The 22,840-nt window shown below is 41.6% G+C and overlaps 1 protein-coding gene across 6 annotated transcripts in view; it reads right to left on the reverse strand.

Annotated features, from left to right (window-relative positions):
* Positions 1 to 245: 245 nt before the first annotated feature.
* Positions 246 to 22,840, reverse strand: part of Stau2 (staufen double-stranded RNA binding protein 2) — a 289,111-nt gene continuing 266,516 nt past the window's right edge. For 4 of the 6 annotated variants that reach the window (XM_069990936.1, XM_069990937.1, XM_069990938.1 and 1 more), the window contains 2 exons: positions 3,328 to 3,416; positions 248 to 1,315 (listed from right to left, as the gene is read on the reverse strand). In XM_069990936.1, the coding sequence (XP_069847037.1) occupies positions 1,222 to 1,315; positions 3,328 to 3,416 (183 nt within the window). In that variant the 3' untranslated portion in view covers positions 248 to 1,221. Of the gene's footprint in view, positions 1,316 to 3,327; positions 3,417 to 22,840 lie in introns of all 6 variants that reach the window. The other 2 variants (XM_069990935.1, XM_069990940.1) reach the window with 2 other exon arrangements.

Consider the following 22,840-nt stretch of genomic DNA (forward strand, 5'->3'; position numbering starts at 1 on the left):
CACAACGTGTGCAAATCCATACAGAGAAAGCCTGAACAATGAGATGACGTTAGCTGCCCAGTCCCCGTCAGCCCCAAGTCACCCAGGAGGCGGCTCTGCAGTTTCACAGATACAACCATCAGGCAGGATGAGAGCAGGGTGACAAGGCCAGGTGGGGCCTTCCAGATGGGTTTCACTGAGGTGATACTTAGGAGAGGAGAGTGAACGATGGAAAAAGCAAGAACAACACTTCACACACAGCAACCAATTGAGTTTTTCTTCTTTTACTGCATTTTCTCCACACTGGATTCCAACATGCTGGTCCAGAGCGTGGCTGGCTGAAAACTTCTCCAGTAGGATTTCCCTTCCCCGACATGTACAGTATTTGTCTCGACCCTACTCACTGTCCCAATCCCAGAGGCAGTTAACAAAGACACTCGATTCAAGCAGTAAGTGGCCACAACACACAGATGGGGGTGGGGACAGAGAGTGGAATCCAGAAAAGGGTGCACAGGGGCAAGACGCCCCTCCCCCCTCCAGAGGGTAATGGCATCATGGAATTCAAAACCCACAACAGCTTGGTTTTCTTTTTCTTTCTCTTTTAATCCTGGAGTATTTTTTTTAAATCCTAGTATTCATTTTTTAAAATCAGATATCTGACCTGATTCATATTTGTTTGCATACATCTCTGAGTAGTGCACCTTATAGTAGTTGATGTGGCTATACGACAATTACAAATACCTGCATAAAAGGAGAATGGTGCGACTCTATAGGAACACAGCAACCATCACATTCCACAGCACATCATTGGTTAATTTTGGAATCGTCAAGCATTATCTCAAATAAGAGAGAATATAACCGAACACAAGCGCCACGACAAAACAATCATAACAACAGAACCAAACCCAACTTCTTGATTAATCATTTTTTTCAAGCTTTAGCTCTGTTTCTAACACTTTTCATTAATTGTTATTGTAAGCTCCAGTAGCAGGATCAGATTTCTGCTGCCTCTGGGCAAATGAGTTATGATCTGATCTCAAGTTCCAAAGGAAATGCTCTAAGTTTTATTTTCCCCCAGTTGAATAAACAGTACCATGTATATTATCTCTTGTGTTAGAATAGTGTTGTCTTCACATGAGACTCGAATAATGGTAATAGTCACTCATTTCCTTGAACACAGACACCCCCATGCGTGCTGACAGGTTTATAAGGATGTGGTGGCAGCGTGGGTTCTGGGAGCTGCTAGATGGCCGGCTTTGATTTCTTGCAGTCTTGGGCAGTGGAGCCCGAGTTCGCCTGGTTATCATCCGCTTTCTCTCTCAGATGCTTGGCTTGTCTGAAAGATTAATACATTAACAAGAGCTGAGGTCTGGGGTTGTACATCTTCAGACATGTTTATTAGCAGATGGCACACCGGATTCAAAGGTCACCACAAAAATGACATTTTAAAGTGAAACAACAATATTTATGTTCAGATAGTCGGCTGATGAGATCATGTGGAAATGGTTTTGATTAAATTAGCTTATAAATGGTTGCCAATCCATAGACAACTTAAAATGCCATGTCTGTTTACCAAATGTGTTCTTCTCACGTTCTTACCTTTAAAATATTAATGACCAAATGCTGGGTTACTATTTGTTTTGTTTTGTGTTCTAGAGGGTTTGTTAATTTGTTTTATCTGCTCGTGTAACTATAGGAATAGTATGTCTGACTCTTCCTGTTTTTTTTTTTTAATTCTAAAAATGTTATCTTCTCTGTGTGTTCTGAGATCCCACTGCTATTATTACTGCTTTGAAAACACTTGGATTCTACTATGTAAATATAATATGCTTTCCATTTCTTTAGTATATAAATTGGGTATGTGGACAAAATTTAGTCTCTTAGATAGGACCTTATGTTCAAATCTCAAAAAAACCTCTCTGGGCTAGATGTGATAAATGATTGTGATGGTTGTGTTTTTGCCTTTGCAGCCTTTGGGAAGCCCACTTCTGTGGCAATCTGAGCTTGTGTTTCACACACACAGCAATGTGAAAAGCCAAATACAAACGGGGGGCACGAGGGGCACCCCCTCTCCCATCTCCATCGCTTCCTTTTCTCTCAGTTGTTCCCATAACTTAGAAGGAACATAGATGACATTTTTTTTTTAACCTCAGACATGGGTTGACCAGAGAATGCTCAACAGACCAAAGTGAAAATAAGCAATCTTTTGTATGCTTTGCAAATCTGCAAGTCAATAAAACTCATAAATATTTCCAGCAAAGTCATTAAAATAACCAATCCATAGGTGATGGAGATGAGTAGGACCATAGTTATTGTTCCTCACTTATCTACATTTAATAATTTTGTGAGATTTGGTTATGATTGCCTTATAATTATCTATGCCTCTGTGTTACCAAAAGGTGAAGGTCAAGGGGAGGAGAACAGACAAAGGGAGAGCAGAAGTGTGGGCGAAAACAGTCACGATATTCAATGCACATATGTGAAAATGGGGACAGGTAACTTGAGGGGATGGACGGGTTTGGGAGAAGTGAAGAGAATGATGGAAGGGGTGAATGGGTAAAGATGCATATTGTGCTCAAACTGACATGTTGAATTGAAATCCTTTTGTTAATTGGGTTATGCTTTGTTTTACTGTTTTGTTGTCTAGGTGGTTTGTTAATTTTTTTTGTATTTTTTTTTATTGTGAGAATACCGTACAGAGGAGTTACAATTACATGGGCAAGATAACAAGTACATTTCTTATCAAGCATTGTTGCCTCCTCGTTGTTTCCCCTTCCCATCCCTTCCCATACTGTTAATTTGGTTTTTTTCTGCTCATTTAACTATAGGAGCAGAATATCTGTGTTTGTTTGTTTTTGTTTTGTCAGTCATGGGGCTTGAACTCTGGGCCTAGGCGCTGTCCCTCAGCTTTTCAGCTCAAGGAGAGTGCTCTACCACTTGAGCCACAGCGCCACTTCCAGTTTTCTGATGGTTTATTGGAGATAAGAGTCTCTTGGACTTTCCTGCCCAGACTGGCTTTGAATGGCGATCCTCAGATCTCAGCCTCCTGAGTTGCTAGGATTACAGGCATGAGCCGCTGGCATTTTTAAAGAGTATTTTTAAAATTATATAAATAAAATCTAAATCTGATTACAAAACTAAAAAACAGGTGAAAGAAATAATTATCTGTCTCATTTTTTTATAACTGTATTTTTTTGTCTTTTCTTTTTTGGTACTGGGATCAAACCCAGGACGTTGCCCTTGCTAGGCAAGTGCTTTGCCACTGAGCTACATGTCAGCCCTCTGTCTCATTTTTTCAACAGTTAACAAAATTATAAATTGAAAGGTACTAATAAAAGATTTACTCACTTTTCAAGAGAACCTTTCTCAATATTCACTGCTCCATCAACTGGATCCAGTCCTTGTTCAGAAAACTGCTTCAAGGCACTTAAAGCTGCCTAAAAAGGAAAGAAAACAGAGTCATTTGCTGTCTTTATAATGAACTGGTGATTATTAAAGAAAGCTGAAATAGGAAGACTATCCGTTTCATTAGTTTGAACCAATGCTTTTTGCATCTGTTAGCAAAACATAAAGAGGCATCATTTTGTGGGGAGGGGGTTGGGAAAAGAATCTCCAATGGTTTTATTACACCTTCCCTTTAGTCATACTTTTGAAAAATCATGTTTCACCTACAACACAGAGAGGCGCTTTGTATAACTGAAAATACTTTGTCAGCGACTTTGTATAATTTTTCCTCACATGGCTGAAGCTATACATTCTCTTTCTTCAGATGCAAGCACATCCAATGTTTCCACCTGAGTACTTTCCACAGTTAGCATAAAGGTATTGTTCAGTTTTATGGACAGTGAGCCCCAGGCAAGACCCAAAATATTAGTGGAAAAATGGGCAGGAGGTAGGCATGCATAGTAAGTGCTAGGTCTGATGGCATCCTAAGAGAAGGAAAGAGAATCCAGGGTCCTTGAGGCCCTGAGGAGACAGGCCTGGCCGTGGCAGAGCCTCCCAAGGTGTTGATAGGCCAGGAGGCGTGGGATGCAGGGGTGTTGACAGGCTGGTGGAGCCTGGCTGGGTAGCTGGGAGGCACCAAAAAATGCACGGCCGATAAGATCTACATAGCTTGTTGACACTCTTGTGCTTGGTCCAAATTGTTATTTCTTTGAATAAGAATTTGGTTCCTTTTTCCCCATCCACTGCCCCACCTCCTGAACCCCATTAGAAGGGCTTTGTTGAGTCTGAGCTAGGTGTCAGCAGTCAGGGGTGTCTGAATCTGGTAGTCCTGCTGGTTCACACTGTGGGCATCTGGCTCTTCTCAGCTGCCTTAAAAAAAAAAAAGTGTTCTTGCAGTTTCCCCAACTTTTATCTTCCAGGGACCCCCTTTGGAGTAGCTGAGGAGGTGTATGATTTCTTATACTTTATGCAGAACATATTTGAGGGGTTGCATTTCACTTAATAAGCTTTATTATTGTTTCATTGCATTAGTTTTGCAGTTTTAGGTTTATAAGGAAATTAGCAGGTAACATACTATGGAGACTAAACAAAGTCACTCCTATTACTATTATAGCTTGCATATAGTATATTTGTTGAAACTGATTAGCAAATACTGGTATATTAAAATCCACATTCAGATTCTTGTTTCTGTTTTATAGTCTATAGAGGTAATAAATACACAATGATATGTAGACTCCTATATTACAGTACTATGTAGAGTAGTTTTGCTGCTTTAAAAATGAAGTGATCTGGCTGGATATGGTGGCGCATGGTGGTAGAAAGATCAAAGTCTGTGGCCAGCTCTTGACAGAAGAACAAGACCCTATCTGAAAAAAATAACTAAAAAATAACTAAAGCCACGGCTTGTGTGATGGTCTGTCTTACAAATTCAAGGCCCTGAGTTCAAACTCCAGAACCAATATTAATAGCAACAACAACAACAATAATAAAAAATCAAGGCAATAAAAATTCTTGAGCTCTGTTCATCTCTTCCACATTCCCACCAAATACCTGGTAGACAGTGGCCCTTTTGCTGCTGTAATAGTTTCATCTTTTCCAGAATGTCATATAGTTGGAAGGATACACTATACAGCCTTTCACTTACAACCTGCATTTAAGATTCTTCTCTTTCCTCCCTCCCTCCCTCCCTCTTCCCCTCCTTCCCTTCTTCCTTCCTTCCTCAAACATTTCAGGAGCATCATTTTTATAGCAGTACAGTGCCCTGGGCTTTACATGCCCTTCTGTATTCAGCTAGTCCATACTGCTGGACACTTAAGCCAGTTTGTTTTAAAGTGTTATTAGCCCTATATCAAGCAATCTGCTAATGAAATTATTGAGGTATTCCTGTATGATAAATCCTTAGAAATTAATTTCTCAGCCAAAGATGATGCTAATTTGTGTGTGTGTGGGGGGGTATTGAGGTCTGAATTAAAGGCTTCACGCATGCTAAGCACACACTCTGCTACATGAATCACTCTGCCAGCCTTTTTTTTTTTTTTTTTTTGCATTGGTTATTTTCAAGATAAAGGCTCACTTCTTCCTGGGTCAGACTGCACTGACACTCCTGTTTGTGATTCCTTTTGTTGCTGGGATAACAGATGCCAAATATTGGTTGAGTTTTTCGGATGGTCTGGAGCTGCACTCCTCAAGATCTCTGCCTCCCAAGTAGCTAGGATTCCAGGCTTGAGCCACTGTACCTGGCACATGGCACTCATTTTTTTTTTTTTTTTTAGATCATGATCTTGGCTTTCCCTGGGAGAGGCTATGTCCCTACCACCATCAGTGGGAGGAGGGGAGTTTCTTTTGTGCTTCTGGAATTTACCTTTCCAAACCACTTGTAGGTCAGATAAGCAAACCAGGGTTGTCATTTTTTTTTTAATTTGTTCATTCTGCACATTAATCTTATTCATTAGACTTTGCTATAGTGAAGTTTTGAAAAACTGGAAGAGAGCTAGGGAGGAGGTGATATAGTCAAAAAAGAAAGGCACTCATTATCTGACTTATGTAACTGTAACCCCTTGGTACATCATCTTTATCACAATAAAAAGTCAAAAGAAATGAAATTTACCCCCATAAAGACCCTGAATTGAATAACCGTCTCCACCCCTCTCATTTAGATCTGGTTGGGTCCTGAGTGCTCAGGTTGACTGTGTTAAGAGCAGTCCTGTGGATGTGCACCCTCATGTGGTCTTGTTCCATTGGACTAGGCCCAGCACCCCACCTCCCCTGTGGATATGGGGTGCAAAATGCCAGGTATATTCACTTGGTTTAGGCCCCCAAACCAATCCATGCTGACCTTCTTCCTAAATATCTCCAACTTTATGACATGGGCTAATGAACTCACAATACTTTGGAGATTCAACGGTTTTAAAGCAAGTGATCAGCTATTTTCTTCTGATCCGTGAAGCTGTGATCCATTATTGGAACAAATGCCACTTTCAGGGTAATTTCTTCACAAATGGTCTACTGAACATCCATTGGGTGCCAGGAAATTTAAATAGTCCGTGTGCCTCTGCTGAATGATGCGATTGAAAACTCCAGGACTTCTTGGTTCAGCTTTATTCCCACCAAGTTCAACACACAACCCTAGCCAAAATTTTATACTTTTTTTTTTTTTGGCAGCACTAGGACTCAAATCCAGAGCCTCAGGCATGCTAGCCCAGTGCTACAGCCCCAGTTCCAACATTTAAAAACTTAAAAAAATAACATCAGCTCATTGTAGGCCATTTCTATTCACTGTGGTGGGAACCCTTGGTTTCTAGTGTGGTCTGAATACCAGTAATTAAAAGACCTGCATCTCTGAGCGCTGAGCCTGCTCTCTTCCACAGGAAAGGATGCACAGAAGAGCGGAAGGCCAGCTCTTAGGGAGGAGGTCCAGGGTTTTAGCTCTTGCAAAACCTCCTGGATGATTTTATCATCATGTCATTCAGATCCTTGGTATACTGTCTAAATGACTATCATTAGCCAAAGAATGTCCTGCAGGCAGGAATGGCAGTGTGCGCTCTCTCTCTCTCTCTCTCTCTCTCTCTCTCTCTCTCTCTCTCTCTCTCTCTCTGTCTCTTTCTCTCTGTCTCTGTCTCTGTCTCTGTCTGTCTCTGTCTCTTTGTCTCTGTCTGTCTGTCTCTGTCTGTCTGTCTGTCTGTCTCTCTCTCTCCATGCCTTGAACGGACTTTTGGAATACTTGCGTGACTGCTTCCCTCCAAAGGTATGCTTACATGTTCCAAGTAACATGCCTTTATCTATCTGATGAGGTCACTCAACCCACATTGTAGTGATAATCCTGAAGACAATAGCTTACAACTATGAAAGGACTTCGTTCTAATTCACCTCTGTAAACAATAAGAGCTACCATTTGATGCACATCATTCTGCCACAGTCATGGGACTCGGCCCTTTACCTGCATGGCCTCAGCTGTTGTCACAGAGGCCCAGAGCATGCCATAACCTACTTAAGATCACACAGCTAGAAAGTGGCAAAGATCTGAACTTGAACTACACTGTTGGTCTTACTACTTTATTCTCCTCACACATGATCACTTTCAGCCCAGCCCTAATCAGTGTGGCTTCTTATGATACAGATAATCCAAAATCACCCCTGGGCTCCTTCCATGCTCACCCTATTCAGCACTTCCACAAGAATTACTTGAATTCCCACCACTTTCCAGACAAGACATTTATTATTATCTTGTAGGGTCACACAGCCCCTTCTCAGGGCCCGGGTTGGCCTCCATGGCTTCACTCAGCACTTCTGTAACACTTGCAATTTTGGTTAACACCAAATGATTACAGTCATTATTTTGTCAGTTGGAGTTACTGACTGACCACAGATGAGTTGACTTGATTCTCCATTTCTTAACATCCTTAGGGTAATGAATATTGTTCTCTTTACATTTTTTTATTCTAAAGACTTTCATTTCCTACTTTCCTGTGTTTGCCAGCAGGAGGGAAAGAAAGGAGCTGGGGTTTTGCCAGGCTGTGGGATGCAGGACACGGCAGTGAGAAGAGGCCTGGGCCTGCAGAGGTGAATTAGCTACAGGGGAACACATGAGCAAAGGGTTTGACAGTCCTCTGATGGACAGACAGCCACGGGCTGCCTAGGAAGGCAGAGGCCTTTAGTAAGGAGCTGCTGACTAGGTGCGTCTTCTTATAGTCCATAATGTAATAGGTACACAGAAACAGCTTTTGCTAAAAAGCACTGACTCCTTATCTGGATCCATGAATTAACTGAAACCATTTTTACATCTGCATCTTTCACTCTGAATCTCTTTCCCCTGCAAGTACCATGGGTGCGGGAAAGAGAGGGCTGATTATAACATCTTTATGAGGAGGACCCAGAACTTGCTTCAGTAAAAAAGAGCCCCAGAACTTCAGGAGACAGATCACCCCCCAAGTAAGGACAATGCCTGTAATCCTAAGGTTGTATCTTGGAGCAGGAGTAATCATCTCATGGGAATCTGATTGCTTCCCTTGAGTGATGAGTGCTAACTTCTCTGAATCCCTAGAGATAATGATCAATCAGACCACACTTTGCCTGGCTCTGTTTAATTATGCGCACCTCTCTTCTACACCAGTTCATCTTCTGTTTAAACCTACTGCTCACATCTTGCATCATAAAGATGGGTTGAAGTGTTGACATTGTCTCTTTCCATAGGCTGTCCATGCCAAATAGTAAACCATCTCTTTCCATCCCTCACTGCTACTCAATCTCTTTCTTGGGTGCGTTGGGGTAAGTGGCTGGACCTCACATGTTGAACCCCTGAGTTGGGCCTTTGTCCCGGAACTCCAATTATACTAACAGAGCACTCTCAAAGCTGTTTCTTTCTGTGCTTGCCATGAGTTCCTCCATGGGCTCAGGGCTCTCTTCCCACAGTGACCCTCAATTCATCACCCACTCTTTTCCAAGAACCGACGTTTATACTGATTAAAGAATTCCATGGAAGGAGATAGATTGGCTTCTCTTTCTATAGCAAAATATCCAACACAATAAGATTACGTACAATGCCTGAAAAAGCAACACTGCATTTAGCAAGACTCAATTACACACTGAGGTCAACAAGCAGAATGAACCTTTGCTATCAGATTGATTATCTGAAAGAACACTGGATAATGCAGTGACTCTATGAACAAATAAGAACATTAAATGGTCCACAAGGATGCTTTACTACATGTTTCCAAATTGTCTAGAAGATAGCAAAATCAACAAAATCTTCATGTTGAAGCTACTGGGACTGAATAAATTGTGAACTTTCTAGAAGCCAGCTACTTTAAAAATACCAAGCATATTATAAATATTCTACAAGCTGTTATAAAGATGCTCTGGAATGAGGGAAAAAATTAACTAGCTCTCACTTGGGAAGATATACTCAAAGCCTGATTAAGAAGCAAGTTCAAGTTTTCTATTTACTGAGAGGGTAAATAGATAACAAGATGTTCAGTTCCCACTGTCTGCACTTTACCCCTCCAGCATGGACGATTTGCTGTGTGATAAATGGAAATGAATCTTGGGGAGTCGTGGGAAGAAGCAAATCTGGGTTTCTTAATGAGGAACATCTTGCTAACTAAATGCAAGTTGGGTGACTTCCCACTCACTGTGGATTTGAGAATTTCAAAGATATACTAACATAAGTGCCCAGACCCTCCATAAGTCTTTGGCCATAATCAAATAGACAACTCAATGATTTCATTTCCAAGGTCTAAACATGTTTTCCTAGCAAGTCAAAACAAACACACATTTGTCGGTTACCACAGCCTGCCCACTGCAATCTTAAACTTTCACTTTAGGACAATGAACCTGTACTGTGGGACTTAAAAAAAAATGAAGGCACATCCAAAATGATAAATTTGGCTTAACTGAAAGGGAGAAAAAGTGTACATTTTAAAGTACATTTTAAAGTTTTTATTACTGTCATTTCCACTCTAAATTCATTCCCCCAGCCTCCCAACCCCATGGATGTGTTTCCTTTTCAGGAAAGCATCTGCATAGATACATAGAAATATTTTTGTCCCCAAAAGCTTTTACAACTGTTTTGTGAGTAAAGCCACACAGGTTGTACAACAGATGTCGCCACCAATTCATGTGTTGCTTGTTTTGTGTGTAGTTATAGCAATGCCGAAACATGATGCCGGTGAGATACTTTCCATGCCTACTTGTTGGTCTTGGTTCACTTGAATGAGTGTGTGTGTGTGTGTGTGTGTGTGTGTGTGTGTGTGTGTGTGTGTGTGTGTGTGTGTGTGTGTGTGTGTGTGTGGTGGCAGTGTATCTTCCCAGTCATTGCTGCTATCTCTGACTCTGTCAATTAGCAATTCGCCTGTTCTTCCTGCTTCCTTCTCCAAGGATTAGTTTGTAATGACAACAAAGCAGCACTAGGTCACTCTTTGAGACCACAACAGTCTTCATTAACAAAATATGAATTTTAAGCCATCTTATGACTGGCAGTTCTTTGTGAAGGCTTTGAGCAAGATGCCCAATGAGTCCTAGTAACAACTCTGAGTCTATGTCACCCTTTTCCCACCAGCTTCTCTTCCTGATTCCCAGAAACAGGCTATTCAGTCAGTGGTAACCATACTTGTCTGGATGTGGCCTTCACTTTTTTTTTTTTATTTAAGTAAGTGTTCAGGGTTTGTTTGGCTTTGTCTTTTCCCCCTGAAGTGCTTGCTCATGTTGATTGAACAATTCCTGGAACACAGTGATCATGTGTGCAGTTCATTTAATCAGCTCCTGTCCTAGGAAATGATAGGTTTCCAGTGCAGCAAAGGGTTCTCCTAACTTCTCATCCCAAGAATCTTTGCGGCTAACTCTGTATCAAATCATTTAAACACTTGAAAACCAGAAAGGTCTCCAGGAAGCTTGAAGGCTGATTGCCCAAAGAGGGAGAATTTCAATGTTTCTTATTTCTTCCTTGCTTTGTAAGGGCTAGCATCGAATGTTATGTCTGTCTTTATATAAAACTAGAGAAACTAAAAGAGAGTTTTATTTCTAAACTTACCACATTATGTTAAGCTACTCAGTCTATTCCATTTTAGATGAATCAATGATATGAAAACAGGATTGCAGTGAGCTTTCATTAACCCATTCACTGACGGGCTACTGACAATTTCCTCATAGTCTGCTCTTTTCATTCAGGCTTCAACAATCCTGTTAGTTCTGGTCATTTCCGTAAAATTGGCACTTATATAATGGCTTGCCCTTCAAATAAAGGAATGCCTGCCTGCTGGAGTGAAGGTTACCAGTTGTTTAAAATATAATAATAATAACAACAATAATAATAATAATAATAAGCGTAAATGGTCGCTAACACATGCAAATTTTCAATAGTCTCCTGGATACAGGTGATTTGACTTTAGATTCTGGAGACTTTATACAAAAATTGAGCATTAAAGCTACAGATTTAGCTGCCACTTCTGCTTATGTGGGCAGGCTATTAGAGTAGGTGATCCATGCCTCAGCCAGCCTGGACAACAACCAGAGCTGAGTTGAAGCAGGATTATCTGTGCTGAGAAATGTTTTCAGTGTGCTTAGAACACGCTTCAATTACATGTGCTTTCTGTTTTTTCATTATTGCCTTGGAAATAATGAAACTGTTAAAAACTGTTTCAAGTTATTTTTAATATAATTTTCATTGTTATTATTCAGGTGTTGTACAGAGGGGTTACCATCCATAAGTCAGGTAATGAGTACAATTCTTTTATACAATGCCACCTCGTCCTTCACTTCCCCTAGTTCCCCCTCCCATCTCTGCCCACAAATTGCATAGTCCATTTTTTTATGCAGTATATATTGAATACCATGACTGCATCTGTTCGCCCTTCTATTTTAGATGTTTTTTGATTGGACACCAAGTCCCCTTTGTAATGGGCCTTTACCACACAGGGTGTTTGGATCCTCACACCCTGTGTAAGACGAGCGTGTGTGACAGCAGCATCACTCTCTGTGGTAGGGAGAACAGTGGCCCCCAGAGATGACCACATCCTCATCCTCATAATCTGAGTGTCACCTTGGCCAACAACAGGGATTTTCATATGAACCCTGAGAGGGGAAGATCAGCCCCATTATCCAGGTGGGGCCACTCTATAATCACACAAATCCTTAAAGGCAGAGAATCTTTTCTGGCTTTAGTCTGAGCAGAATGGATGCACAACATTGGTGGTTTTGAATCAAGGAGGGGAACTATGAGTCCAGGAATATGGGTGGCCTCTAGAAACTTAAAAGGAGAAGGAAATGGATTTTCCCCTTGGGACTCCAGAAAGATCTATGGACCCCTTATTTTTCCAACTGAGATACCAGTTTGACTTCTCAGCTGTGGAACTCTAACCTAATACATCTATATTGTTTCAAATAACTTGTTAAGGCAGCACAAGAAAATTAACACATTCCCTGCCATTCACACAAGGAAGAGAAAAGAGTCAATATTGGAATCTGCTACAGTTTGGATTGTAAGTGTTCCCCCAAAGCCCTCATGTTAAAGGCTTGGTTGCGAGGGTGGCATTATTGGGAGGAGATGGAAACTTTGAGAAGTGGGTTCTTGTGGGAGGCCTTTAGGTCATTGTGGAGGATGCATCCGCAAGGAAGACTGTGGGACCAGAGCCCTTTGCTCTTTTCTCATGTTTTGCTTCCTGGCCATGAGGGGAACAGTTTTTCTCTACCATAGGCTCCTTAAAAGATATGCTGCCTGCAGGGGTGGAGGTGGGGGAGGGGGAAATGTAGTTGTGGAGATGGGAGGGAAGGTATGGTAGGGGAAAAACAAAGGAGGAGACAACAACGCTTGATAAGAAATGTACTCATTACCTTGCTCATGTGATTGTAACCCCTCTGTACAGTATTTTCACAATAAAAAACTTATTTAAAAAATGCCGCCTCTCCACAGGTCCAGTTGATCATGAACTGAAGCCTCCAAAACTGTGTGCCCTTTCCCTTTGTAAGTAAATTATCTCAGGTATTTTGTTGTAGGAGCAGAAAATGAACATGGAAAACTGGTCCCAAGAAGTGAAGTTGGGCCAGTGCCTGGAATCCTATATGCTTGGGAGTCTGAGATCCAGAGGCTCACTGCTAGCCTACTTGGGAACATCCGAGAGATTCCATCTAAAATACCCAGCAAAAACAGGGCTGGGGATATGGTAAGTAAACAAGGCAAGCAAGCAAAAGGCACTAAGTTCAAAGCCCCAGTGCTGAATTAAAAAAAAATAATAGGGAAAAAGACTACCACCTATATTTTCACTCTGTACAGTGCCTTTTAGCTGAGGAACACCTTGACTAACAACTGAAGCAGCAGACAACTGTGTGTATGTTCATGTGCTTCAGGATGCTACATTCAGCTGTTGTTCCTACTTGAGACTTTTTTGTTTCAAAGTGTCAGTTTTGTTTAGATTTTTTTATGAGTCCTAGCTAAAGATAAAATCAGCTACAACCATCATCCAGGGACAAGCACTGCTATTTCGATAGAAAGCCTTCTAGACTTTCTGTGTATTTATAGTTTTTTTTTAATGGGATCAATTGTATAAGCTGTTTTGTAACTTTTTCACTCAACAGTATCTTGACTCATTGCTGTGACATATGTATTTCCACATCTTTTTAAATGGCTACATGGTTGTTTCATGAGTGCCAAATTTCATTAAACTGCTGAGGAATTTTTAGGTTTCTAAGTTTTCACTAATAAACACTGTGTTGCTAAAAAAAAAAAAAAAGAAAGTGTAGCGCTATTGTTCTAACTACAGCTTTTGAAAGTGGCTTATTGAAGGAGTGGAGAAGTTTGGGAAAGCAAGCTAAAGAAAGGCTATTGGGTGATTCTGATGTGGGCTCAGGAGACCAGAATGCTAATAGAAAGGTAGACAGGAAAGGTAGTGTTGACTGGGATTCATGTGAAAATGAAAATTCTATTGAGAATTAGACAAGAGGCTATCTTAGCTATTTGTTTCAGAAAATTTGTATGTATTTGGTCTAGGCCCTGAGCCTTTGTGGGGGAGATCAAGCTTAAAGATGACAGAGTAGTTTATCAAGGCAGAAAAGCACTCAAGCTGTAGGCTAAGCATGGTTTCTACTAACTATTTTATAGTGAGGATCAAGAGCAAAGACACTAGAGTAGAAAGATATGAAATTTTTTGCTGCTTGGTCAAAAAGGAGCACATATAAAGGTGGGACTAATGAAAGTGCAGATGCTACTGCTAAAGGAAAAGGTAAGTGCTTTGTACTGGATCAATTGCAAACATATGTCAAGAATTTGCAAGCCATCCTACCTTTTGGAGCAACAGAAATTCAAATGTATTTCAGTAAAAGAACCCAAGGTGCCTTGCTTGCCCAAGACCATCTATGGACTCATTTTCCCAGTATTAATTTCCCCGTGTACAGGCATCAGGACACTCAGAGTCCACCGCAGCTATGGTTCAAGGGGGTCCAAGAACAGCTTTCCTAGTGGCCAGCCTTGACACCATGTGCTGCTGGTTTATCAGGCAAACAATGGGAGATGTGGGAAGCGTCCATTAGGATTGCAAAGGAAAGCCTGGGAGCGGTATGTTTCGTGATTGGAGGCTCTCCTGGCATCCTGTAACAGGGCAATGTGTACAGCTGTGAGAGTGGAGCCTAAGCTGCAAGCGAGCCTCTGAAAGAGAAAAGTACCAGCAATGTGCAATGCCTGCTGAGGGATGCGGTAAGCAGTGAGCAAAGCTAGCCGCAGGCAGTAGCCATGTGTGCTGCAACCTGCAAGGGCAGAGGTGCCCAAGCCCTTCAGAAACCACCTCCCAACCACAGTGTGCCCTGGACACCACACCTTGAACTTGGGTTTTGGTTTTGATTGGGCTGATCCCTTCTTTCTATTTCTACATTCCTTCCTTTTAGACTAGATTACCCTTGTCAGTTCCACCATTGTATCTTGGAAATATGGAACTTTAGTTTTGACTTTTATAGGGGTTCACAGCCAAGAGTTTTGTCTTGAAACTTGAGGGGGTTTTTGGACTTGGATTTTCAGTAATGCTGGGATCAATTAAGATTAAATGCTGTTTGCCCTGTGCGATGGACATGAGCCTTTGAGGGGCTAGGAGGAGAATGCTATACACTGTATTTCGAATGTCCTTCAGAGGCCCATGATTTAAAGACTTAGTTTCCAAGGTAGTGCTATGGGAAATGTGGAGAGGTTAGGAGGTGTGGTCTTCTGAGAGATCTTCAGGTTATTAGGGGCATGCCCGAAGTTGGGAGATCCCAACTTTCCACTTCTCGTTTGCTTCCTGGCCACAATATGCTACCTCAACATAGGCTTCAAACAGCAGGGACAAAGTATCACAACCTGAAAATTCCGACTGCGAGCCAGAACATACCTTTTCTTTTAACAAGCTGGTTATTTCACATATTTTGTTAATAGAAACAAAAAGCTGACTAGATAGAGTATATCAGGTTTGGTTTACAATTCCAGCTCTATTGCAAACCATCTGAGTGTTCTTATATGAGTTACTTTACTTCTCTGAGCCTCCTGCTCATTTTCCGTGAATTACGGACTATAATTTCTGCTGCATTTGATTATTTTAGAAGTTAGTGCCTAGAGTCTAGTGATATTTAATGAAAATTTGTCTTATGTATTTTCTTTCCTTTGCTCTCTCTTGAATCCAATATCCACCTAAATTTACTTATTAAGCTGGTTTCCAAGGTGAGAGGACTCTCAGACTGAGAGGACTGTACAAAGCCCTTCAGCCCAAGTGGTGCTGGGAGGGCGAGTGGAGTTTGGGGAGCATGGGAAGCCCTGAGAACAGGTTTAAAGCTCTCATGTAGTAAAAGGAGGTGCCTTACTGTGGGAAAGGCTGCTGGAAATGTGGGCTCAGAACAGGAAGGAAGGCAGAGGATGCTGAGGGGATCTGAGTGATGCTCCTCTGTCAGATAGGAGGCAGGTGATGTGAAAAGCATGCCGTTTTTCAGCTCCCTGGCGTGTTCTGGTGGAACTTGGGACCTAAATAGCCTGGCTCCAGAGTGGACTCCCCACCCTCCACACCCATCATAGGGCTTGAGCTCCTGTTCTGGGTCAGTCCCTGAGCATTTTGCTCAAGGCCAGTGCTCTACCACATTGAGCCACAGAGTCACTTCCAGTTTTTAGGTGGTTAATTGGAGTTAAGAGTCTCATGGCCTTTCCTGCCAGGGCTGGCTTTGAACTGTGATCCTAAGATCTCAGCCTCTTGTGTAGCTAGGATTATAGGTGTTAACCACTGGCACCAGACCTGGAGTGGGAATTATTGATGACTACATTGTATACATCTTTCCAGCCAGTGACAGACTGTATTACTGAGTGTACTACTGGCATAGCAGCAGAGGTCCAGCAAGGGGTGCTGGATCTGAGATCATAGGTTTCCCTCTTTATTCACCCTCTTGAGAAGGGGCAGAGCTGGCCTCCAAAGCTGCTGGGGTTGGCTGGATAGAACAACTTCCAATTTTTCCTAATGTCTATAGGCTAGATTTTGCTTAGCTTCTAGGGACCTCTGTCTTCTTTGTCTCTATTTTTAACTTGCTAATATAATTTTTAAATTATCTTCAAGTAGTTTTACAAAGGGGTTTCAATTCAGTTTGTCAGTTTATGAGTACAAAGCACCTTTCTTTGTCTCATCTCAACCTCCTGTGCTGCGACTTCCTTCTGATTCTGGACGCAATAGCTTAATTCCTTTTCGATGGTAATGGCCCCAAACTTCCGTCTGCAGCTTTAGCCTTCTGCCCTAAAGTTCATATAGCTGACTTCCTGGTAGCTCTTTCTCCTTAGGTGTCTAATTGATATTTCAATCCTGCCTAAAACAGAAGTTTGATTCTCATCCTCAAATTATTCCTTTTCCAGGAGGTAGTATCCCCACTCAAATAGATGCGTGGGCAAAACCCTCACTTCTTCCTCAGTTCCCACATCTGAATTCATTCTGTTGGTTCTGTGAAATGCATCCAGAATATACTTGTTACCATGATCCTAGCTCAATCCACCATCACTCAGAGTCAGGCCACACCTTCTTAATTCTCTTCCCTGTGTTTGTCACTGCCTACCTACAGCCCAGCCTTTTAAAACATAACGGAAAGCCCATCACTGCAATGCTCAAAACCCTCTAGGACTTCTCATTTCCCTTAGAATAAACCCTGACTACTACCTATATTTCTGAAGCCCATATGAGTGCATCTACCTGCAAGCTCCCGAAGCCAGTGGATCCCCAGAACAGAGCCTCTTGGTTGGGAGTTCATTCCTGGCTCAAGGGCAGTCTTATGCTTTTCCTTGAGGTTGGATGCCCTTCTCCAAGTCATTACAGGCCTTACCCGCATGCTTCATTTAGCACTCTGCTGTCACCCCCTGTGCCTAAGCATCTGCAGAAGTCACACCAGCCCACTTCCGCCTGATGGTCTCACATCTCCACACACGAATTATTTTCAGTACAATTTTATTATCTCTAAAATTTTATTATATCTTTAACTATTTTATGTATTTATTACCTGGGTCTTCCATTGGAACCTAATTTCCATGGAGGAACAATTTTGGCTACTGGGTGTTCACTTCTGAATTCTGTTTACACAGAACTGCAGGTCTTCAACCAATAATTGTTGGTTGAATGACTCAGAGAATGAGTGAATGAATGGTTAAAGTAGTACCTACATTAAAAAAATCTACCACATAAACCATTTCTCTCTCTCTCTCTCTCTCTCTCTCTCTCTCTCTCTCTCTCTCTCTCTCTCTCTCTCTCTCTCTCTCTCTCTCTCTCTCTCTCTCTGTCAGTGCAGGGCTTTGAACTCTGGGCCTGGGTGTTGTCTCATGTACTTTCCTGCCTGGGCTGGCTTTGAACCAAGATCCTCAGATCTCAGCCTTGTAAGTAGCTAGAATTACAGGTGTGAGCCACGGCACCAGACTCAAACCATCTCTTATATACAGTCTTATTCATTCTTAGAATGAATAAGAATCAGGGAGCAGATTATTCCCCATTTATATGGAACTGACCATTCAGCTTAAGTATGGCTAAACACTGGTTTTTCAAATGCAGTGCACTAGTTAGGTCTTCAATGGGAGTTCTCATTGTTGTAATTTTTTTTTTTTTGGTAGGTCATAGAGCTTGAACTCTGGGCCTGGGCGCTGTCCCTCAGCTCTTCAGCTCAAGGCTAGTGTGCTATCACTTGAGCCACAGCACCACTTCCAGTTTTCTGCTGGTTTATTGGAGATAAGAGTCTCATGGACTTTCCTGCCTGGGCTGGCTTTGAACCATGATCCTCAGATCTCAGCCTCTTGAGTAGCTAGGATTACAGGCGTGAGCCACCGGTGCCTGGCAGTTGTAAACTTATTTTATGGCAATTATATTACTGCAACTTTGAAAAAATAAAAAAAGCTTTATTGGAATTAAGTATAATCTTTTCAAGAAGTGTTTTTTTGTTGTTATTGTTGTTGCTGTTGTTGCCATTTTTAATGCTGGTCCTGGGGCTTGAGCTCAGGTTCTGGGCGCTGTTCCTGAACTCAAGGTTAGTGTTCTACTACTTGAGCCACACCTCCACTTCTAGCTTTTTGCTGGTTAATTGAAAATAAGAATCTCATGGATTTTCCTGCCCAGGCCAATTTTAAACTGCAATTCTCAAATCTCAGCACCTTGAGTAGCTAGGATTACAGCCATGAGCCCATGGTGCCTGGTAAGTTGTAGCCCAGGCTGGCTTCAAACTTGCAATATTCTTCCCTCATCCTCTGCATTGACCACTGGTGTACACTGCCAGGGCCAGAACGGTCCTTTTTTTTTTTTTAATGAATACAAATGCAAAGTCACTGGGGAGAATAAAACATAAGACTGATCCTATCAATCTATCTATCTATCATCTATTTTTTTCTAGTTACAATGGGAAGAAAAGTATATCACTAAAACACCACATGTGGTTTAATAACTTTTAGAATTTTCACTAAATGTGATTTTTAAATTTTGTAATTAAATACTACCTTAAAGATTTTTTTTTGTTTTATCAGAACACATTCATAAGGCAATACAATCAGACTCTGTATTAGAATAATATGGCCATAAATGATCTGCTCACCTACACCAGCATCAAATGAGAATAAACAGACTATTTTGAGGGATATGGTTCAAGTCTGTCAAATGTTTCCGTAAAACGTTCCTCTAAGTTGTTTCAAGAAACTAGTAGGGCTATAAGATGTGGCAGAATCTAATATATAGAAATGTTTTTTTCTCTCTAATTTTCGGCTGCAAATGAAGATGTGAGGTTATACGTGTAAGAATTTATGTGGTGGCCAGTGATGGAATCCTAATCCATCTTAAGCCACATGCATGACAACTGGCAATTCATATCTCATATTAAGACAGGATTTTTTTTGCCTGAGGGTACATTCCCTTTCAAAAGCAGAATATTTCTCTTCTTTTGCTCTCTAAACGTATCACATTAAATTCTATTCTGGATGGTTACTGTTGTTAAGGAGGCAAGACTGATGGAAAAGGGTATCTGTGATTGCTGTAGAAATTTGAGCAAAAATGTAATGCAAGGCCACCGAAACCCTAGTTTGAGTGAGTGACATGCTATCAACCAACAGCATTCTTGAGAAATGCCTGACATTCAACTGGATAGAATTATGTGTTGAAATAGATTGTAGGCATATTGTGAATGTTTTCCCTCGAGCATCTGGTCATATCAAAGCTCCAGAGAAAAAGTGGGTGACCAGGCCAGAATTAAGAAGCTGCCTTGCTGGATAAATATGTGGAAAGGATGTGAATTAAGTTATCAAAGGGCTAGAAGGATTTGCTGAAGAGAGGGTGGTTTCTAAAAGCAATAAGCTATTTGAAATTTGATAGCATGTAACTTTAGTGCTTTTGTATAGCTACTATTATTAGCAAATAAAGGTAAAATGATATTTCAATGGAGGGAAATTAGTGAATGAGGACAAACATCAAAAGCAGTGAAGTGGGCTGGCAGAGTACTAGCCTAGCATGCATGCAAGAGGCCTTGGGTTTGATCTCATATATATGGCAGCATGAATTATAGAAATAAATAGTACTTAAGAGTATCTTAGGTGTAATATGGGATGAACCACAAGGAAATCAGTCACTTTCCCAATGAGACCTTTCTCTATTGAAGGGAGAACTGCTTTGTGAATTCTGTGCCTTCTGTACTTGGTCAAGGTAAGCTAACTCCAGAATCTCAATGTTCACAGAAAGTCCAAGTTGGTGGGCAGAGGCCCCGCTCAATCAGCGACTCAGACCCCCTTCTGTCATGACTCTGCCCTCCTCTGGACTAGCATTGTGGTTCTTCCTATTTACCCCAATGAAGAAAAACTAACATGGATGATGATATATAGAAAGGTAATATGGATGGGAAGCCCTTATATATCTCTGGGTGGAACCTAGTCATACACTAAACAATTTGGGAGGAGGAGGAGGAGGATCCTTGGAGGCAAGTGTGAAGAATCAGGCTCCACTGTGCTACCACATTGTGGCATTCACTTACTGAAGCATGCACAAGTTTGTCTCCCATGTCAAATGGTAAATCCCCAGAGCAGGGCAGAGCTGAGTTTTTACTCGACTTTGTGTGTGTAGCACTAACAACAGCATGCAGCTGATGTTCCATTCTCCCAAATGTCTCTTGTGCAAGTGGCTGCCTGGCTCACTAAACCCAGGAGGCTGACCCAGGGATGTTATGCTCTGTGTGCTAGTATTCTGAACAAACACCTGGATTTTTCTCCTTTCCTCAAAATAGCCTAAGAAGACATTTTTTAAAGGACACAGAGACCAGAAGGCAGCCATAGGTATTAAATGTATTCTCACTGTGTTGGTGAGTCAGGTGAAGTCTTCAGAGGAGAAAGTCCTCAGGCCCTACTAGAAGTAGGTCCCATATTTCGGAAGGAGAAGGTGGAATCTAGAAGACAGAGGAGAGATGGGGAGTTTCTAGTAGACCCCAACTTCAAGATAAAAAAGAGAATGAAGGACTGGGAAGGTGGCTCAGTGGTAGAGTGCTTGCCTTGCATACATGAGGCCCTGGGTCCAATTCCCCAGCACCACATAAGCAGAAAATGCCAGAAGTGGCACTGTGGCTCAAGTGATAGAGCACTAGCCTTAAGCTGAAGAGCTGAAGGACAGTGCCCAGGTCCCATGACTAACAAAAAAAGAGAGCGAGAGAGAGAGAGAGAATGAAAACCAAGCCAGACTTCTGAGAAAGAAGTCAAAAGCTTTAGGAAAGAGTTTAGGACTATGGAACTCCACAAAAAATAGAGCCTGTTTCTATTGGGTTGCCCTGAAATCAGAAACAGTTCTTGTGTTAATAATATTCAGGGACAAGGAAGGGTCCTTCAGGGTTTTCAGCCCACCCTTGGACAGCCTGGACTGCAAACACCCTCACTCAGAAAAAAAAAAAAAACCCAAAAAACAAAAAAACCCTGCTGAGTGCTGGTGGCTTATGTCTGCAATCCGAACTACACAGGGGGCTGAGGTCTGAGGATCAGGTTTGAAGCCAGCCCAGGCAGGAAGGTCCATGAAATTCTTATCTCCAATTGACCACCAAAATGCCAGAAGTAGAGCAGTAACTCAAGTGCTAGTGTACTAGCCTTGAGTAAAAAAGCTCAGGGACAGAGTCTAGGCCCTGAGTTCAAGTCCCAGGACAGGAAGGAAGGAAGGAAGGATGGAAAGAAGAAAAGAAGGATGGGAGAGAAAGAGAGGAAAAAAGGAAAGAGAGATAAAGGAAAAAGAGAAAGAAAAAGAAGGAAAGAAAGGAAGGAAGAAAAGAAAAGAAAAACTCACAAACTGGACTATATAAGAATCATCAAATTTTGCTTCGTGAAAAGACCCTGGAAGAGGATGGAAAAATAAATAAAATTGAGCCAAAATGTTTGGAGAATACTAGTGTCTAGACCACATAAGGAACCCTCAGTCTGATTAGAAAATAGGTGAAGAGACATGTTGCCAGCGAAGACTTACAACTGGCAACTGGACACATGGAAAGATGCTCAGCATCTCTCACTGCCCCCGAGATGGCATCACTACCCACCCACCAAGCCTGTCACAAGGGAAAGTCACAGCACTGAGCAACACGAAATGCGAGAGGGGACTGGGAAAAACCAGGTCTCTCACACGTTGCTGTGGGAATGTAAGTGGGATCAGCCACCCTGGAGAAATAGTTTTTCACTGAAAACTAAACAGAAACTTCTCAGATATCACAATGAAAGGAACAAGCTGTTGATTCACAAAACAACTTGGAGGGATCTCAAAGGCATTAGGCTGAATTAAAAAAAAAAGCCAGTCTCAAAAGGCCACATATTACATGATTGGTTTATATAGCAATTTCAAGATGAGAAAAGCACAGAAATTGAGAAAGATTAGCGGGTATCTATGTCTGGTGATGATGAACAAAGGAGGGGAGACTCAAGAAAAGGTGAGAATGAACATTCCCCCCCCCCCAAAAAAAGCCATTTGGAAATTTATAACATCATTCAAAGGCTGTTCAAAGTTATTACTACATACAGACAGCCATGAGCAGCTGATGAGAATCATACAAGTCTGTCCTATCTTGTACTAAATGATTTCACTGTTCTTATATGGCCCTCTGGCCAGACATTCTCCACTCCTGTAAGGGACTGGAAGGAGACACATGTAGATACCTTGGTAGTTACATCAATCTACACATGTGATAAAAATAGAACAGAATCTCAACACCCATTCTACCAACATGGATGCCCTGGTGTAGATATTGTACCACAGTCACAAGAAATGAAACCCCTGGAGTGATGAGGTGCAGAGCCCATGAGACCTCTCTAGATACTATGTTTGCAACTTTTGGTGAGTGTGTAATTATTTCACATTAAAAACAAAATTAGAACTATGCTTTTGGAAAAAAATAGTAATTTTTGTCTTAAAATGAATAACCTTTTATGTTGTGTGTGTGTGTGTGTGTGTGTGTGTGTGTGTGTGTG

Source organism: Dipodomys merriami, unplaced genomic scaffold (assembly GCF_024711535.1).
Source record: "Dipodomys merriami isolate MVZ:Mamm:240054 unplaced genomic scaffold, mDipMer1.0.p SCAF_4, whole genome shotgun sequence".
NCBI classification, from domain to species: Eukaryota; Metazoa; Chordata; class Mammalia; order Rodentia; family Heteromyidae; genus Dipodomys; species Dipodomys merriami.